The 20,820-nt window shown below is 45.5% G+C and overlaps 1 protein-coding gene across 1 annotated transcript in view; it reads left to right on the top strand.

Annotated features, from left to right (window-relative positions):
* Positions 1-1,001: 1,001 nt before the first annotated feature.
* The window catches only part of zcchc7 (zinc finger, CCHC domain containing 7), a 38,258-nt gene continuing 18,439 nt past the window's right edge, over positions 1,002-20,820 (top strand). The window contains exons 1-3 of the mRNA XM_037471752.2: positions 1,002-1,142; positions 3,710-4,279; positions 4,918-5,119. Of these exons, the coding sequence (XP_037327649.2) occupies positions 3,767-4,279; positions 4,918-5,119 (715 nt within the window). The 5' untranslated portion in view covers positions 1,002-1,142; positions 3,710-3,766. The remainder of the gene's footprint in view (positions 1,143-3,709; positions 4,280-4,917; positions 5,120-20,820) is intronic.

Raw genomic sequence — 20,820 nt, forward strand, 5'->3', positions numbered from 1 at the left:
ATTAGATGGTGATGTTAAATAGAGCTGAGAGGAAATTTAAAACGATAAATATATAGACGTTAATACATTTCCATCATAGAAAATCGAATTACCTGACAATGCCACATCCTCTGGTCTAAATAAATAGGCCCAAATTAACTCACTGATCCTCACAGATTCTGGTCATTACGTGTGTTGGAAAAACCTAATGTTAATGTTGTGTCTAGTCACTACAGCTTAGACAACGGAGATTCTGTCTTCTTTCTCTCAACAGAGTTACATTGTCTCTAAGGTTGATTACCAGAACTTGCCCAGAGCCCCCCCCCTCCTGTTTCAGTATGTTTATCTTCCAGCTAAATATTTCAGTACCAGGGGTTGAGTAGCCTTGATGCATGACTTGTGTGTCAATTCTGCAATTGCAGAATTATTATTTATTAAATGTCCTTTAATATTTTTCACCAGTGTTGAGTAAGGATTTTTCAAAAAATGTGGGGCAACATTTTTAACAATGTTAATCCCACACATTGGGAATAACTCGACATCACAGCAAAATTATACATAGGATTATTAACGCATCGCAATCTCATAAAGGTGCATAGAAACACTCTCTGCCCCTTCATGAACATGGAAGGTAATGCATTATAAAAAAAGATTGGCTGAACGTTTGAATCTCTCTGACTTTTATACTAATTCACTTCTTCAGCTATTAGCTCTTGATAACACTCTGACTCTGTTAGAAACAGTTTTGTAAAACGGACCGTAATAAATGAAATAAATAAATTAAAAGAACAATTTAATAATTTTTAGGCAAAGGAACTAAATACACTCCCCAAAAGTTAAAAAAGCCCCATGCGTTTGTGGAGCCTCGGTTTGGAAGAGGTTTGTGGTTCTCAATAGGTCCTTAGCCTCGTGGGATCAGTCTTTCTAAACTGCGGACACATTTTCAAACGTTGCTGCTCCGATTCAAACTCGAACCAAACAATCTTTCGGATCGAGGCTCTCTGGTCGCCACCACAGGTCCTGGTGGTCTCCGGACGCACGCAGTGAAACGTTACTGTCGGCCAACAGATTTTCTGCTGACAAACCCGGAAGTTGTTCGTCTGTCTCCTTCTGACTGGAAGTGCTTCTCCGGTTCTTATAACCCCACCGTTTGTTGGATAAAGGTGAGCTTGTAGTCACAGGCGTTAAATATGAAACATGTATAGTGGTGGCTATTGATATAATTAATTTATTTGCATGCTTTTGTTTTCCTTTGTGCGTGTTTGAGACTGAAATGGTTCCTTGTTTACATCCCACCGGGCTGCTGTGCTGCCTAAAGCACGTGGACAGACAGAAGGGACACATGTCTGTCGACACGTGGAATAAATGAGGAATTATTTTCCCTCTTAGCTGCCGTTTAGTCCGAGGCTTTTGTGTTTTTGAGTCCGGGTTAAACATAATGTGTCACTTAGCAGTGGCTCCCTACGGTGCTTACGTGTGCCTCGAACTGCCTGCTAGTTCGTTAGCATGGAGCTAGCCGGGGCTAACACCATGCTAACGTAAGAGTGCATTCTTATTTATTTAACTGATATTCTTGTTATCATTGGTGTGTTAAATATGCCGTTATGTTTGAGCCCTCGTTCTGTCACTTAACACTGCTTGTGTGTTTGTCCCGAAGAACAACAAACACCATGGCAACCAACTCAAATCAGTATTTGTGAAAATTGTTACAAACGCACTGGTTAACCACCAGATAAGCTTTTTTTAATAGTTTGGTCATACATGTCATACCCATCCATGTACATATATACATTAGCCTGCCAATAAAGGTAAAATCAAATGCTATTATGTTATTTTACTATACAAAATAAATAAAGTTATTAAGCCGAACCCACACCCCATTATTATATGTATTTAGCATAGTTGATACAGTAAGTAGTGCTGGAACTCATGTTTACTTTGTTTTTTTTTAAATCTATTAATATAGTATTTCAGTAAATCACCTCACAATTACACTTCAAGCTCCTTCCCATACACACTGTTTTCTGTTTCTTCAGCTTGATTAGACTTCTGCTTTGGTTGATGCTGGGCAGAGTTCTGCTGTATTTCACGGAAGATTTTAAAGAAATTGAAAGCTACTGTGCCGTATCTCTCCTACAAAAAATACAAAAACTCCCATCTAAAAACCGAGCCATATGCTGCGCTGTGTCGATGCTCGGCCCAGCAGATGTGCTTTGTTGGCCAATAGTTTAATCCGCTGATGTTCTGTGGGGAACGTGGGAGGTGTTCCACCTTAAGGGAGAGTCAGGGACAAGTAGCCTACATGGTCCCGATGTTCCCGTAGTCCTGTGCTAAGCTGTAACACGGGAGAATAAGTGAACACACACCTGGGCCTCAGGGCCGCGGCTGTGCTTGGGGGGCCGAGGGGGCGTTATGTTCCACCACTGTGAAACACAGGCGGTCATTTGTCGGCTCCAGGTCGCTGTGCGACAAACTTCCAAACTGTCGCTCCCCCCTCCAGCCGGTAAGAGCCTTCTTTCTTTCTGTCCCTTTAATCCCCCGGCGGCCAGCTTGTGACCGCGTAGCGTGGCCTCTCTGCGGTGTGTGTGCGGTCTGGGAGCCAATCATCTCCATCCATCATGGCACAGACACGCAGCACTGGGCAGAGCAATGGGCCGGTGCCCTTTTCTGTCGTGTGTGTGTGTGTGTGTGTGAGTGAGAGAAAGTGGGAGACAGATATTGGGGGAAATTAGCAAACACTGTGTGTGTGAAAGTCTTTCTAGACTATTCATAACAAAGCTCGGCACTGGTTCTGTATTTGCTGTCCGCATTGCAGGTAATAAACCTGGATTCCGAGCGGTTTCTCACCACACAAGCTGTGATCAAAGGATAGAGAAGAAGAAGTAATGTTGGAGTGCAGCTGATCCGCGCTCTCTCTCAGCTTTGTTAACAAGCCCCAACGGGTTTCAGAACAAGACCAAAGTCTGAGTCCTCCCTGAGATTGACGCACGCCTGCGTTCACTTATCCCTCAGTGCTGGAGATAATAATTCCTATCATTTTGTTTGCTTGGGATGGATAGTTCAGATAGGAAAAGATTAACAAGCAATTTTGGCTAATAATGTACCAGTTGGTTATCCTATATTGGAATTTGGGCAATTGGCCATCAGCCAGATAGTTGTCAAAAAAGAGGGTAGCGAATATAACTTCGCTCCACACCGATTTTAATCCATTAGAAATGAAAGAAAACATTAGTATTTGTATAACAAAAATAATTATTACTCTCCCAGCCTTGAATGTTTTAAACGTTGGGTAATGGTTGGCTTGACACTAATATGGAGTTTGAATGACTAAAAATAAACTGTGTATTACACAAAAATCCTTTTATACCTTTATTTCTTTCTATCAATCTTTTATTTTCAGTTTATACAGATTACCTGTGGTGTGCCACACACGAACAGAACGGCACACAACATACCTGCCAACCACACAAACCCCCAAGGCCCGACAACAAAACAGGCCGTCATGAAATATGAGAATCAACAGCAAGCGCAGTTCTCAAACACATTATTGACCTGTTCGGTAATACTCGTCCTGTGCAGAAACTGCTTTGGACAATATTATTACACATGGCTCACTCGCATTTTTATTTTACCCTGGAGGGCAGTTTTGATGACTTGCATGGCCTAAAATAACACCTTTTGGGTTTTATATGTTTTTACCCTGCAGTCTGCTTCATCTCCATCTCCTCAGGTGTGAGCAGTGGTACGCTGTGCACATGCACGTGTGGCCCGAGGGCGCTCTGGGGTGATGTTTGGTGCGTACCAGTATCGGAAGGAGTTGGAGGACGATCTCTATGGGGAAGATGAAGGGGACTCTGATGGGTCTGAGCCCAACAGCGAGCTGGAGTTCCACCTCTACAGCCAGCTCCACTACTCTTCAAACGCCGGGGCGCTGGGGGAGCAGGAGGACGGGGTGGAGACGGAGGGCCAGGATAGCCAGCAGCATAAGTCACCTGAGAACACTGTAGACGTGGACGGAGAACAGGATTGTAGGCCCCCGTCACCCGATTTGAATAATTTACTGGAGTACCTGCGAAAAAAGAAGAAAACGCAAGACAAACTCAATAAACAGAAGACTGGGAACGCCAAAGGTCCAAAGTCATTTTCATCATTTATCGAAGAGGTCATCGTGATCGACTCCAGCCCCGACGTCATCTCCATCTCAGAGAATGGCGATGATGATGATGACGACGATGAAGGGGTCTGCGCCTTGAAGGGGCAACGCTTACGCCGGCTGCAGACTTCCACCCCGGCCCAACAGGTAAGAGTGAGGTGTGTGTGGAAAAAGACAGTTGGCAACACAACTGTTGCTAGCAACCTTTTTGCAAAAGCAAAAAACATCCATACCAATCTCAATTTGACCTAGAAACCCAAGGCACTGAATCTGACAGAACTACTCCGCTCCAAACACTGATTGTGTCATTAGTCTTCAGCCGTTACATTGTGCGATCGACATTTGCTACATCAGGTTGAACTAAAGCAAAGCACTTGTCTGATATTTGTGGCTCATCTACCACTCAAAATCCCCGAAAGCCATCCCCTGATATAACCGCCTGTGGATCTCGCTGTTGATCATGATAACTTGGGAAATGTTTTCCTTGATAGCGAGCACATAAGCTAATATTAGCTCCACAGGTCGTTTGAGAATCCTATAGAAAATATCCTAAACGTGCTCCACCACTATATTCGTTTGCAAGGATAATGTATGTACCCATTCCTGATTCTATATGTATTCAATTCGATTACAAGTCAAAAACCACTGGGTCAACACGATATGCACCAGAACAGGACTCTGATGTTTCTGCACTTGCGTCCATACAGCCTGATGAGGTAGTGAGTGGACATGTTGCATGTGAAGGCTTCACATTAACGACTACTTTATGGTTGTTGGTCATCCAGGGCCGCCACAAAAGGAGCCTCAGTTTGCCGGTGACCGTGGACTCCAGCACCTCAGTGTCCAGCTCAGACGCTTCGCAGTCGGACTCTTCGGACTCGTCCGATTCAGATGACCTGGAGAACTGGATGATCCTGGGTCAAGGACGGCAGGACGGGGACCAGAGCATCTCGCTCAACCTGGAGGGAGGGTCCGACGGCAACCACGGTGTGTATTTGCTCACACGCATTTTTCACGGCGCATTTTTTGAAGGCGTAGAGGCTCTTTTGCACTGGTTTGGTCCAGCTCAGTCAGAACACACTGCCTACCTGCAGCGCTTTGATAAGGAGCGATGGGCCGTGAGCGCTCTGCGCGCATGCACGTTGGCGCGTGTGCACGTTGGCGCGCGTGTCGGCCAATCTGTAAGCTCTCAGCATTCCTGGCAGCGGCCCGGTCGCTCCCCTCCGCGATGCATCTTAAGTGTTGCGGTGTGCGTCGCGTGTTGATGTGTGAGAGTACTTGTGCTTCTAAAAATATTCCACTTGGTTCTAATCAGCATGCATGTGTACATACACGGGCACATACCAGCAGTCATAACGCTGGAGCCCAAAACAAACAAACGGAGAGACAACAAGGGGAGGTTGGGCCAGATGGGAGTAATCAAAAAATGAATACAAATGTTCCCTGCAAATCTCTCCAGATCTACACATTATCTTAACCTGCAGCCTCAGCAACCTCTCCAGACCCCAACACCCCCCCCTTTCTCCTTCCTACCTAACTCTCTCCCATCTCATTCTTTTATCCTATTTTCCCACTATTGTGCTCTCTTTCTCTGCACCCCCTCTCTCTTTCTGTGTCTCTCTCACCGTTATTTCCTCATTTGAATTTCTCTGGGCTGATGTTTCTGCAAGAGTGCCCACCGCCTCCTCTACACACAACTGGGCTGAAGGAGGGGGTTTGGAGCTGGTGGGAAGGCTCGAGGTTTTTGGCCTGGTTTTTGGGAGGAGTGGAGGGTTTTAGGTCTCTCTCTCTCTCTCTCGCTCTCTCTCTCTCTCTCTCTCGCTCGTCTGGCTTCTCTCTGTGATCTTTGGAGCTTGACCTCATGTCGGCACATGGGGGGTCATGGGTGTGGCATGGAAGAGGTCTTAAAGTGGGTGGAATGGGGGAGTGTTCAGACCCCCGCCTGCCCCCACCCCTCCACCCTCCCTCCCCAGAGGGCGAAAAAAAGGAATTGAAGCCAAAGAAATTTGAGGGACGAGCCTCAATAGTCTTGAGCTGCGAGATAATTTGATTCTACACAGTAATTCTTAGCAGGGGTTGAATGTTTTTTGAGAAATGGGCACATATGAATTTTGATTGGTTAAATTTCATGAAAATACTAAGGAAACCCACATAAATGGATCCTGATATAGCTCCTTCCTCTGTAGAGCTCACCCATTGCCCATGAAAAACACATCAATGAGCCACACTGAGTGACCTCTACAATCCACATCAACACTGTAGTTTGTTTCCACCGAGTCCAACAGCCGTAAATGTTTGCCAGTGATCCAAATACCCCCTTCTCCTGTAACTGCAGGCCAGCTTTTTGTGACTTTTCGCAAAACTTCTTCTTGTTCTTTTAGTTTGCCATTGTACTGTTTTGCAGAACAGAACTGCCCAACTTTAAGTTAAAGTATGAATTGTGGTGCGACACGGTTAGACAATTGACTATTTAATATTTGACAAATATTTTTAGTCAGTTGAGAAGTAAAAATGGCACCTTAACTTGAAATGATGATTTCAAGTAGTAAATATTTCCTGCTTCTGCATCTTAAACGATCTTTTATATCACTGTGAACAGAATGTTTTGGGGTTTTTCACTGATGAGCAAACACAAGATCCTTTTCAGCTGTGGGAAAATTAAGATAGATCGTATTTACAATTTTATAGATGCAGAGAAAATAATCTTAAATTGAATCTGTGAAAATAAGTTTGCAGCGTTAGTGGCATTTCAAAATGGCAGTACAATAAAAACAAGTGTATTGATTTAATGCATACTGAGTGTAAAAATAGTGAACTAAGAATATGAGTATAAAGAATGAGCAGGCCATGTTATATTGTAATGAGATACAGGTTTTGTTTATTCCTCTTGTTCCGTCTGCTGCTGCAATATTCACACTCCTTGTCTTGTTGTGGGAATTTGTTTCACATGCCCTTTTCTATTTTACCCAGACACGCAGGGTAAAGGCCAATCTTCTGTTGAATTCTTACGACCACACTAACCGCTGGATCCATAACGCGGGCTGAAGGATAAATAAAAAGATTGATATCTGTTTTGATACGCCGTGTTGTGTGTTGACTCCTGTAGCCCGAGAGCCCAGCTTTTCCTTGCTGTTTCGTTTCTTTGTGCGGGTGTGTGAGTAACAGGTTTGCACAGCAGTGACTAATAATATTTGTACGCCTAAAGCCCATCTCAGCATCACCATCAAATCGCATTCACTACACTTAGCCCCCCCCCCCCCCCCCCCCTCACCCCGCCTGGTGTCACTTGTTCACACACTTTTACAAACGCCTTATTGGTTTTCACTACATTACACGTGCTATTTTTAAAATATCAAAAACACACGGCCGGGGTACCAGCCTGTCACTTGGTCGTAGAGAGGAAGCTGTGTGGATGTGTAGGGACCATGGATGGAGGGGGGGGGCGGCTAGCGAGGGGCTGTCCGGCAGCCACGCAGCAGCAACCAGACGGAACCAGGGGGGGCAGAGAGGCGTGCATGCACATGGACAGTGAATGACTCCGGCGTGTAGGCGGGGTGGTTAAACTTCACTCAGTGGTCACCCCCCCCCCCCCCCCCCCCCCCGCTCTCTGCTTTTTTTGTCCCCTCTGTCTTGGTCAGTGCACATCAAACTTTGTTTGAGGCTTAGAGAGTTGGCTCCCGGCTCGCTATCGGGGTGGCTGATCCCATCAGACAGAGAGTGTGTGTGTGTGTGTGTGTGTGTGTGTGTCACTGAAAGTCTTGGTGAACTAGAGAGAGAGGTGCAGGTTTGTACCCAAAGGTTAACTCTATCTCCAAGTGGATGAAGGTAAGCGCTCCCTCTCCTCCTCTCCTGGAGGATAGTTTTCTCTCTTGTGTGGTTCCGTTCAGTTTTGTCATGCTGTTTAGACAAAAAAGGGTTTTATCATTCGAGTGTGTTTTCACTCTGCCCCTGCTGATGTGTTAGTAAATGAGTGACTCTGCTTTGAGCCTGAATATTTCTTCTTGCATTCTGACACCTCTTCTGTCCTCTGTATCACCTGTTTCTTTCATCAACAATTGTGGGAAAATGCAATTTCTCCGATTAACTGGATATTGCAGGTGACGATAGACACAAATAGAGAGGGGGGGGGGGGGGGGACTTGTACCTGGCCCGCTGCAGTAAAGACTCAGCAGTGGTGCATGTGGCGCTGGCTCTACCATGTGACCTCCCCGGTATCACCTTACCGTCCAGCGTAGTGTACGCATGACATCTGGATTTAGTTGGCTTCTCTGTGTGTTTTGCGGCTGTGGGCATCAGGATTGTAAAATTAGATTACAATGGCATGTTGGGTACCATACTAAATGTGTGTGTGTGTGTGTGTGTGTGTGTTTGCGGGTGGGTTGGTGGGTGGGCGGGTGCTGCAGAAGGGAGGCATGGATAGGATCAGCTCTTATCTTAGCTGCCCAGTGCCACACGAGGTGTAACGCCACACCCACACTACCACACAGTGTGTTTGAACAGGCACACACACACACACACCACAAAATTGCTGTGCCATAGTTTGACTTGTATTATCCAGTTTTTACAGAGGATGTGCAAATCTAATAAGACTTCTGTGCACGCCTGATATTAACGCAATGCAAAGTAAATTGTGGAGATGCAGTTGAAACCTGATGCCGTCATCTAAAGAGAAAAGTGATTGGCGAATCATTTGACTCCAACTAGACAACTGTAATCTGCAGTTTGTTTGCAATATGAAAACTCCCTTGAGTCAGAGGTCATGTCCATCGTCGTGTCCTGGTGTAAGGAATCTTTCTCCCACGTCAGCTCCTTACATTTGTCAGAATAAACTCCACGCTTGGCCTCGACTGTATTATGTTGTATTCTACATGTTGTTTGTTGTGACGCGTGTAGCAACGGCTTAGTGGTGTCTTGTTTTTAACAATAATGCACAGGGCTGTCTACAGAATACGTTTCAGATGCACCGTGGGATCAGTCCAGCCATTTGTTTGATCCCTGCTGTAACCCTAGAGCCAGCCTTCTCCTTTAGCTTCCCTACAAAATGCATCGGCAGCAAGGAGGCAGTAGACATTGTGGACGGACTCCGAAGGAACGCAAAGCAGCCCTGGAGCATCCAAAGCAAACCCGCTCGGACGGACAAGCGGAGAGCGTCAGAGAGAGAGAGAGAGAGAGAGAGAGAGTGTAGAGAAGACGGGCCTTGAAAGGGATGGGCCACGGTGTTGTTACAAAAACCTGCAAAAACAGTTGCTTACCATTTCACATCGGACGGCCACATTTGGTGTGTTTTGAAGCTGTGAGTCGATGTTGTTTGAGCTGAGAGGAGTCTGTGTACGTTGGATTGTTGCTTTTGGATCTACCTCACTGGTTCTGAGTGGCTCTGAGATCAAATGGGAAATTCAATTTTTTTTCTCATTATGTAGTTGTGCAACCGTAACCTTTTTTTTGTTGTTGTTGCCGCTACTTTTTCTTATATGAACGAATTAGAATCAAATTATTAACACTGTCTTTAGTTACAGAAGTATTTTAGTTTCAGCTCAGCTATGGATGGTTATTATGTAGAGTTTAATTATACCACCTGTATCTGCATCTGGATGAGACCAGCCATCCTGTCTGAAAGTGGTCATTGTCAAAATAATCTATGAAAATTTCTTTATTTTGTTCTGGAAACCTTTTAAAGGAAAAAAAAGAACACCCACATACATCTGTGGCCGCGACTGCAGGTGCTCATTTGTTTTAATGTGGCTGTTAGTTCTTCATGGGGCAGCATTTAAATATCAAGTAGGAAACACTTTCGGCTAACCCCCCCCTCCCCCCACACACACACACACAGGCCGGGCGGCCGTGAACCAAATGACTTAAGAAAACAACATGTTTTTATTATTAATGATAACGATAATATTCTGCGTTTTGAAAATGTGTGGAAGTTGTGTCTCTGTTGGAGTTTGGTGGTGTGTGCATATTAACACAATGGTGTGTGTGTGTGTGTGTGTGTGTGTTGTGTGTGTGTGTGTGTTTGAGAGAGAGCCTCACCACGCCTGAGATGAGCCCAATAACCGTGCCCTGGACCACTGGAACCAGGTTTCACTGTCTTTAGATCTGAATAGAGAAAGAATGTGACACAAAATAAAGTAGTTCTCAACACTGACTTTTTTTAACTAGCGGTTTTTGTTTAATTAAAAGATTCAGATCAAACATGATGTGGTTTCTATGGTTACATTTTTTAGCTGGAAAACAAACATATAGCCTCCCCTTTTTAGTAACGGTAGCCAAAAAGAAGTGGTACTAAACCGGAGACCAGAAGGTGTGTGTGTGAGAGTGTGAGAGGTGGCTGAGGGAGTGCCTTTCTCTAAACCTTTATTAAACCAGTATATCCCATTGAGAGCGAGGATGTCTTTTCTAAGCTACAGGATAAGAGATCAAGACAAACACACACTATCTCTCTTTTGTATATGATTAAATAATAACTTGTCCTCCTCGACACCTTAAAGTGAGTCTGTTCTGGCAGGCAGCGGGGCCTCAGGAGCTATTTTAAATGTTGTGGATCCCGGATCCTTCTAGTCGGGCCCCCATTTTCACCGCCGGCTTCGTCCTATTTTTAAAGAAGACCTGAGAGACAGGAAGGAGGAAAAAAAAGTCAATTACAGTTGCCAATAATAATCATTAGAATTAAGCAATCACTAAATAGGAAATCAAATTATCGTGTGAGGGGGGGGGGCAGCGGGACGGAGGGAGTTCCCGTGGGACTGTATTAATTTCTGTTCTTTGGCCGGAGAACTTTCCCCTTATTGTCTGCCTCTTTTTTTCTGAGCTGGGAGAGGTCGCCAAGAAGGCTTTATTAACTGGTAGCCTAGGGTGGTGATATTTCTTTGAGGGGGGAGGGCGAGGGTTTTGGAGTGATATGTATAAATATTAATATGTTTTTTGGGGTTGGGGGCTGAGGAGAAAGAATGGGAGGGGGTGGATGGTTGAGGCGGGGCGGTGGTGCAAGGCACTCTCACATCCCCCCCCCCCCCCACGTTCATGGCCATCGGTGCTGCGTCCAAGCTGTTTTTGAAGAACCACAAGTTCAGTTCAACAGTCAACAGGATCAGAGGAGAGAACACACTCGGCCGCTATGCAAAGGCAACTAAGAATAGCTGGCCATGTTTTTCACAGGGTCCCTGGGGAGGACTGTGTGGGTGGGGGGGGGGTACACTGGCAACAAACAAACACACTCACACACACTGTGCCTGTTTAGCAGTTTCCTCTCCAGAGGGACGTGTGTGTGTGTGTGCGCGCGTGGCCATTCCTACGGCTTCTCCACACGTCTCTTAATTAAGGCACTCGTCAGACACAGACCAGCTGGGCCGGGTCTGGCCTCACTGGCACTTGCCATATTTCCGTCATCCTTCCCTTCCTTGTCTTCTCTCCCCCCCCCCCTTCATCTCTCTTCTAATTTTTTTCTCTTGATCCTAAGCAACGTGCCGTTCCATCGACGCCGGTACTTTGCGATGGGTTTGCAACACATGTGCGCTTAACTGCTTGACCTTTCCCTCACACCTGCCTTTAATAAAGTGCTAATTAGGAGTCCCATTAGGATGGCAGTGCTTGCCAGTTAATAGGCCCCTTAAACACCCAGGCTGGAGGCGTGCGCTTGAACGTGCTAAAGACTGATGGTGGGAGGAACTGAAAATAAAAGGCCCATATCTACAAAAAGAGAATTATTTATTGAAGATAAGCCAGGTCAGTTGCTTGGCGAGTCCGTCTCATCACTATAATAATCATTTTCAACCCATTCTTTGGAGGCAAAACGTAGTGTCGTGTAGTGTCTGCCACAAATTAACATTTCTGGGAAAGAGCAAGCGGCCACCTGCAGAGGTTTACGTGGGGGGGTAGTCGCTCTGCTACACTTCCTCGCTGCGGGTAACTATAGACAACCGTTTGTGTAGGCCCAGCGCTGGTACGACTGGTTTTCCTCGACCGTCTCCCTACGCGCTCCGTGGCGTCGCGGCCCCGTGGATGTAGCGCATGTCTTTCCTTGTGCACGTGCATCAGCACACCTAACCCACCTCTTTCATCCGGAGGGTGTTACGGATAAATGGAATGTTGAAAGCCGACAAAGCCTGCTCTGCCCGGGTTTGGAGACAATTAATTCTAGAGGATAAAATCAGAGCTGAGCAGATAGTTACCAAGTCGTTTTGGGAGTTTATTGATATTTGTGACGCGGGCTTCCAGACGACAAGCGAGACTTCATCACGCCGTTAATGTGAGCCTCGTTTTGTTTGTCCTGGGGAGTGAGTGCAGACTTTTGGTTTTTGGTTTGGGATCCTCAAATAGAAAAGCTTTTAGGTTCTATGCGGCCCTTCCATACTGATTAAGCTTCCTTTAATCAGACCAAGCTCTCCTGCGGCTCCTGGTCTCTTCTTATTAACTATTTACGTATTTGTTTTTCAAACATCTTTCTCATTACTTTGAACATGATTAAAAAAAAAAACGATTTTACTCGAATTGCAGTGCCAGGAGCAAATTTGTAATTTAATTTAGTTGCAACTCGTTGACATAATCCCAATCAAAGACCGTTTTCGAGTATTGATTTAAAACATTATCTCAGCAACAGAAAGTCAAAGATATTATCAAAGCTAGATTCTAGAAGCACCTTCTCTCTACTGGAATGATGGCATCTTATCTTATCTTTGTGCAGCTTTAAGTCATTTACTCTACAATATGGTTAAAGAACGTTGAATAAATGAGACAAACGGGGAAAAAGAGGTGTCCTTTGTGCACTAGTTTCAATAAAAACAAACTATTTTAGAATTCTGTCCTTGCAGAATCGGGTCGAGTGGCCCGGTTCTCTTCCTTTTGTACCGCGGGTCCTTTTGTGAGCTGACACGGGGGCCGTAAAAGAAAAAAAGGGGGACGATCGAGAGAAAGAAAGGAAGACAGACGTGGCGGAAGAGAAAATGAAGGATGTTTGCAAGCCGACCGGCTTCTCAGCATTACTCACTATTCAAAACAAAGAAAAATCTTCCCTTTTTTTGTCTCCCCTCTTTTATTTCTGGTCACACTGGAGGAATGAGGTGTGTTGACAAAAGGGGGATAAAACCGCTGACTTGTTCTTGTGTCTACGGGCCTCTCCTCTTACTCCCAGAGCATCTCTCCATTCCATCTCTTTCTCCGGCTTTTGTCAAAGCGTCGAGCTCCAGCGGCATTAGCGGGGAGGCATTAGGCATAAACTCTAAGGTATATTAAAGCAACGGCCCTGTTGTTCATATAAACACGGCAATTCAATTTAGCCTGCCCCGCGGGGAATGGGATTTCAGCAGAGCAGCGGGAGGAAGGGAGGGAGGGCTGATGAGGAAAGGCGAGAAGAGGAGGAATGAGGGATGCTGGAATAAAGAAGAGCGGGGAGAAGAGAAGAAAAAATCAAAAAGATCGTGCTAAGATGCAGGAGATCGGATAGAAGTGGGACATCGCTATTGTTGTCGCGTTAAATGCAGTGACGCACAGTTAACTGCAGTGGGTTTGTCCATGTGCATATGCATGTGTGCGTTGATAGTGCATGCACACACGCACACACACAGGCAACGTGTGTGTTGCATGCTTGGACAGGGCGTTCTGTGGGAAACCCTACCTTCTATTATTCAATCCAAATTCAAATGGGCTTGTCAGCAGAGCTCCCGTTTTTATTACCTGTCAGAATAAAATAACAAAGGGGGAGCAGATCAAACGACAGTAAATAAGACCCCCGTCCCCCTCCCTCCCTCTCTCGGCCCCCCACCCCTCTTTGCCATTCTGCCACTCCTTCCTGCACTGTATTTAGGACACACACACACACACAATTCTGACAGTGTATTGTTCAGCTCTATCTGTGGTTTTCCTCAACCAGGTTTCATCCGTCAATCAGACGGGGGCCTAATTATTTAGTTCATCACTGAATACAAGCGAGGCAAGAGCCAGGTTAGATATTAAAGGAAAGCTGCTCTGACGTTTATTTAAATGGTTTCTGATGAACCCTTGACAGCTATCGGCGAGGAATCATGGGGAAATTGAGGGGAAATGTATCCAAGGATCTAGAGGGGGTTTCTTAAGGATGAGCACACACACACACACACACACACACACACACACCCAGATCAGCATCCTTCCGTCTTGCCCCTTTCAGCCAGGCATAACCTCTGCCATCTGTCCACCCCCCCCCGCACCCTCTCGTCTCATTCTCCTCCTTTCTTTTCACCCTTTGCTCTTCGTCTTCTTCCTCAGCCCCCCCCCTTCTTCCTTTTTTATCTGCGCCCTTATTTCCCCACCTTCACTCTGTGATGGCATTCAGCAATGTGGAGACACTTTCTTGTTACTACCATGATGTCATTAGTCATCTTAAACATAGAGAACTTGTATAGAATGTATTTAGTATATTATAATACTGGTCGATGAAATCCAGCTTCCTGATTGGTTGAGAGTGAGTTACGGGGTGTACTTTATTGAGTGATAATGTTCTGTACCTGTTTCATATCAGTGCGCATTGAAAATAAGTTTACATTTTCAGTTTTTGCTCGGTGGCGATTGCTGAATAAAGACCGCAAACGCCACAAAGGACCGGCTTTCGCACCCGTAGCGGAGCGCCAGAAACCCTTGAATAGTAATAAAATACAACATTTCTATTGAGTTTGATACATCTATTTACAACCTTTATAAAATTACAGAAGTATATTTTGTAGCCATGTATCATTTAATGCCTGTTTAGATGACACTGCTTCCTGCAACTGTCTTTATTGATGTGTGATTTTTTTTTTTGCTGTATTGATAATACTGCCAATGGTTCATTTTTGTTCTTTTGCGTCTTAATAATACAAATGTTGGGAATGTTAATTTGATGCCAGATTTTTTTATTTAAATGAAAAGCAATGGTTTTTGACTGATGGTTTGTCAATTCCTGGCAATTTAAGATGTTATTCTTTATACATTTTATGCCTTTTTCCAGATAGTCGCCAGTGGAGTGGAGATGATGGCACATGTGGGGGTAATATAATTGGGAAGGACATGCACCAAAAGGTCCTCTGCCGGACTCCGACTGGGGACTTTCCAGTGCATTTTGGGAGCCTTGCGCTCGTAGCTCAGCACAACAGCACAATACATTGGGTATAAATTATGGGACTGTGAATCAATAATTAAATAGGAAGATTAATAACAGAAATAGCCTTTAGTTTCACGCAGTAACATTGTTTCCACCCTTCTTCCAAATCTTCCACTAACGTCCAACTTTGCTGTGGGAAAAGGACAGCGGGATGTATTCAGTGATATGAACTGCATTTGAGCGAAGCCATAAAAGAGCCATATTAGGAGCCGCTCCTCTAATCCTCTCCTTCTTTGTCTGTCCTGTGTCCCACAGAGGGCTGCTCTAATTAAAGACTAATAATTGTATTGTTTTAGAAAGCCTACAGAGGCCGAGATTTGGCTATTTAATCATTCACTCGCTCCAACATAGCTCTCTTTGGAGGACGTCTATAACCCACTGTGGCTGGCTGTTTCCGGGTGTGTGTAGTGGCTGTGCATGCATGTGTGTCTGCGCTGTGCAACATACAGGAGGAGGAGGAAGGGAAAAGCCAAATCTAAATTAAAACTTTAGCGCCATTATTTAATTACACCAAAGGTTGTGGATTTGCTGGATTGAAGTGTGTGTGTTACTGTCTAGGATTATTTCAGTTTTTCAATTTGCCCTTTCCTCGTAGTTTGTGATTGTGTCTGTGCTTGCGCATGTGAGTGTGCATGGGCATTCATGTGTATGTGCATGTGGCCACAGTGTAACCGCTTATTGGTTGCCCCCTATCGTAGCCCCCCTTTCACCTCCACCACACACACACACACACACACACACACACACACGCGCGCATGCTGAAGCGCCGGCAGATAAAAAGGCATTATGGTAAATTCCACTTAATGACAAATTTTTAATTTGGTGAACAGGGCCTGGTGAATGGGGCTTAATTACCGGGGCCAAAGATCCCTCTGAAAAATAACCCCCTCGACATGCCCAACCTGCCCGATAATGGAGCGCTCCACAGAATGCCTCAGATTAAACCAACGCCGTTTATCTCCACCCCCCCCCCCCCCATTTTCTGCTGTTGTATAATAACAAAAATAACAATCATGAAAATTCTATCTGCCTCCCAGCCCCCACCCGCCCGCTGCCTGGCTCACTCCCGCAGGAGGAAATTCATCAAAATGAAATTGAGGTTGCAACTCACTGGTTTTATTAAAATACATTTGCCCCTCACAGACTCTGTGCTGGGTGTTTGGCCCCCGCAGAAGACAAAGGGGCTCCCTGAATAATTTGGTCAGTTGTATCGCTGGTAGTTTATGTGCTTGCGTACGAGAGTGTGACACTTAGCTTGAAAAGAAAAGTCAAACACTTGTTGACTTGTACGCTGCCGTGCCATCCCACGTTGAGACTGACCGCAACGGACATATTGGATACATGTATGTATGTACAAATGTTTCCACCGCTATTTTGTGTCCACATCCTCCCTAAAAAAGGGAGAAGGGATCAACTTGGTTTGTTTCATTGTTTCGCGTGCAGAATCTAAGAAAACTGTACGTTCTACTCAAAAAGTCACACCGGGGAATTTGGAAGCCAATGTGAGGTTTCAGTTCTTCTTTAAACATTAGTGTCTCTGACATCTTGGATGATATAACGGTTTCTTTTAGAAGATATATAAATGTTGTGGATCCAGTTGATATCCTTTCCAAAAGGAGGATTTGTATTGAAGTGAACAAATCTTTATTGATGAATCACAATTGTTTTCACTTATAGAACCTCAATGGAGCCTCTTTTGTTGCTTTCAAAGGATAATATTTGAAATGTGTTAAATAAATTGTTATGATGAATTTATGACTTCAAAACCTCAAATCAGTTTCTGTAACGTTCAGAACGTGGTCTGATACCATCATTTGATCAAGATGACCACAAGAAAAAGATTTTCTTCTCAGAAAGCAAACATGTTGAATAAAATGTAATGTAATTGAAAGTGAGACAGTTCTTCATTGTCTTCAAACCGCCCAAGCATGTTTAAGCGTAATTAGATAAGATTACAGTCCAATTTCTATTCAGCCTCTTTTTGAAACATGGATTGATGAATGATTGGTGAGACCAGCAGAACCGTCTCATGAGTCAGAACGCCGTGTTGCAATGAGAACCCGTCTGATTATCAACCGATCGGCACAGATAAATGTCGTGTTCATTATAGAAAAGCTAACGGATATTAAAACAACACAATGACTACCTGTGCAACGCTGATATGCACCGGCTCGGTTTTGGATAACTTAAAAATGGATCTGCCGTACACACACACACACACACACACACATTAGATCACTCACTCTTTTTCTTTTTTGGCCTCCACTGGTCCCTGTTGTTGTGTTCCCTGATTGGACCATGTGGTTGCCATGCGGTTGCCAGGCCGCGCCCCTGCTGTGTGGTAATTGGTGTCTGTGGTATTGCCGCGTGGCGACGGCGCTGTGACTGACAGGTTTGGCCACCTGCCCTGCCCCTGGCTGCCAACGTAGTGTGGACGGGGGCGAGGAGGAAGGGAGGGGGTGGCACAAGTTGAGGGGGGGGGCGAACAAGATGGGATGGATAATCAATGACGGGCTGCGATGAAATTCGGAAGAAGGCAACATGGGGTCCGGAAGATGGCATCTGCTTTCGTTTGGTTTTTACACCAAAGGGGTGAAAACCTCCTAAAACAAAACATTCTTTTTTGATGTCAACCTTGTGTTCTGCAAAGCTTCTTGAACAAGGATCGATATTAGATTTCCGTAATGTTATTGTTCTCAGGTGCTTGGATTATTTTTGAAAGTCATTTATTAAGAATTTATTCTCTTTGACTTGTGCTTGCCGAGTTTCAATACCAACAGGGGTCCTTGTTCCTCCACGCCCTGCGGCCATGTCCATGACGTTTACGTGTTTGATTTGTTGTTCGGGACATGCAGACCAGCATCAAAATCAGGCAACTCTCTTAGTAATATTCTGCCGTTATTTCATAGATGAATTGAGGAAGAATAACCGATACTTAAGGACCGTTAGTAAAAACGCAAAAGGGAAAATCCGACGTTCAACTTACTGTTTGCCATTTTTACAAATATGTCAATTTGTATTTCTTCAATTGCATAAAATAATAATACAAAGATTAAATCCATTTGTATTTTAGGTGTGCAATCCTCGAGATTTCAGACCTGCTTGATTCTCCCTTTGTGTTTAACTGTCTGGACTCATGGGCTGAAATTCCATATTAGTATTTCCTTGTGTGGGAATTTCAATTTTCTGGGGTGTGTACAACGGAGACAAATTGCACTTTTTCAGGGAATTCTCTCATTTGATAATACTTCAAATAAACAAATCTTGCATTATTCTGATGAGTCAGCCTTAGTCTTAAAATCTTATAGATTAAGTGGCCTTTGCTGCAGTCTTACTTTTTCCCCACAATTCAAATAAAAATTGAAAACTAATTATGTAATACTCACTTTGATAGGGACAAGTATTTTTAAACGTCAAACAGTTTAAACTAAGCTTTTACGAGTAGAATTAGCTTTTGTGAATCACTTCGCTGTTGCCCCCCCCTCTGTCTAACAGAGAGATCACCAATGTGTAGCTTTTATCTGTAATCGGCCTGTACAGCTATTGATCTATTCCCAGCATGCCAAATGTCTGCACCCAGTGTCCTTTACTGGTTCCACAGATCATTTCATCTCCCGGCCCCCGCAGCCCTCCACCGTGGTCCCCCAAACAGCCTGGCCCTCTGCTACCTGGGGGGCTTGATATTCAGCCGGCTCCCCTTTTAGACGTGTCGTAATGCGCTCCGTGGCCCATACCCATGCATTGTGACCCTCATCCTGAGCCCCCTCCCTCTCTTCCTCCCACTGTTCTTGTTCCTCTCACTTGTCTCCGTGCTCTCTTTGCCGTTGTGTTTTACATCCCGCGGCCAGACTTCTGTCACACAAAGGGGCTTCGGCGGGTCCGCGCACGTCTGACTTAGCGAAACCTCTTGGTGTGTTTAACCTCGCAGAGGGCAGCGCTGTAAGGCTTGGGTGATGTCACAAAGGAGGCGCTTTTTACGCGCGCGCGCACGCACGCACACACACACACACACACACCCTGCACACTCCAGCCCACCCTCACCATTGTCATGTATAGTGTTGCTAATCCGGCCCTGTCGCTTCAGTATCAAACATAACCTCCATATGGGAGGGGGGGGGGGGCGCCTCTCTTTCACTTCCATTTAGTGTGTGTGTGTGTGCGCGTGCTTGTGTGCTGGGTTGGTGTGTTAATGGACCTGGTCAACAGCATGGTACAATGGGCAGGCTGACTTGGGATGCCTGTTTAAGTGTCGGGACGGGGAACGAGGGAAGGGGCGAGGCAGGCCGGTCCAAGGCTTTGATCTATGCCTGGACACAGGGCACCCATACACACACACACACATCGTAGGAAACTAGTTATTAGTGGTTACAGTAGCGGATGGTTGTCAGGAGAGACGGGCGTTTTGAAAAGAACGGGATGTGTGTGTCTTGACTTCACTGTTTCGTTTTTAGGTTATCAGAAGACGTAACACCCCGCTCGTCCCGAGAAAAGTATGCAACTCGGGGTCCCCTCATAGTTTGTGTGTGGCACCGCTGGAGAGCCGAGTGTTCATGGTTCGTTAGCCACACGTACGGAATGGACAGATTCAAATTGTTCATGCACGCGCACACACACAGACACACAGAGTTTTGTTCTGCTGGCTCTGATGAACTGGCACACAGCCTCCTCCCCTCTCCTCCTCATCTTCTAGTAATCAGGGTACCTATGAGACAGACAGGTAGCATCTGTCGCCCTTGTGTCCCACAATCCTTCCCTCCCTTCGTTGCTCTTCCACGGCATTGTCGTCCCCCCCCCCCCCCCCCCGCGAAGGGGTGGTGTGATAATGTTTGAGAATGAAAACCAGACGAAACGGAATAAAAGGGAACTTTTTTCCCCCACAATTTTGTATGATGCAATCGTTCCATTGGATGCCCGCGGAGGTGTTTAAACAATCTTACATCCTTGTTTTCTCTCAGCCCCCCCCCACCCCCACACCGCCGGATTTCTCGTACTTTAAGGATCGAGGCTTGCGCATCAGATCAGTTGATATTGAACAGTCGTAGCCGACATGGCAGAGGCCTCTCTCTCTCTCTCCCTTGGGTCCGTTCAGCTGCTGCCATCTGCTTGTTGGGCTCCAGACTCCCTCAGATCAGTTGAGGGCACAGTGAAAACAAGCAGCTCTGATGGTTTTGATTTTGAACAGGGCCTCCAGGTTGATTAGCATTTTTTCACCCAGTGTACAGACAGCACTCCCACCTACCCTTTCCTCTTCCTCCCCCCCAATTCCCCCCCCCACCCATGTGTTTGATTCCTCGGCCGTGACAAAGAGCTTCAACCTTTATCCGTGTGTGTTGGTGAGATGGGGGGCCCTTAGATTAAGGGAAAGCTTCCTGCTCTTTATTTGGCGAGTCCCCCCGGGAGACGCTTCGGGAATGACTTTCGTTGAGTCACTAACGCCTACACACACACACACACACACACACGCGCTCAGACGCACTGACGCACTTCTACGCTCACACAGACACCTTTCACCCTCTGTCTTTTCTTCAAGCTGCCCATTGACTCTGCTTGTTGTATAATACTGACTTTTACAAATGCA

This window comes from Pungitius pungitius, chromosome 9, assembly GCF_949316345.1.
Source record: "Pungitius pungitius chromosome 9, fPunPun2.1, whole genome shotgun sequence".
Lineage (NCBI taxonomy): Eukaryota > Metazoa > Chordata > Actinopteri > Perciformes > Gasterosteidae > Pungitius > Pungitius pungitius.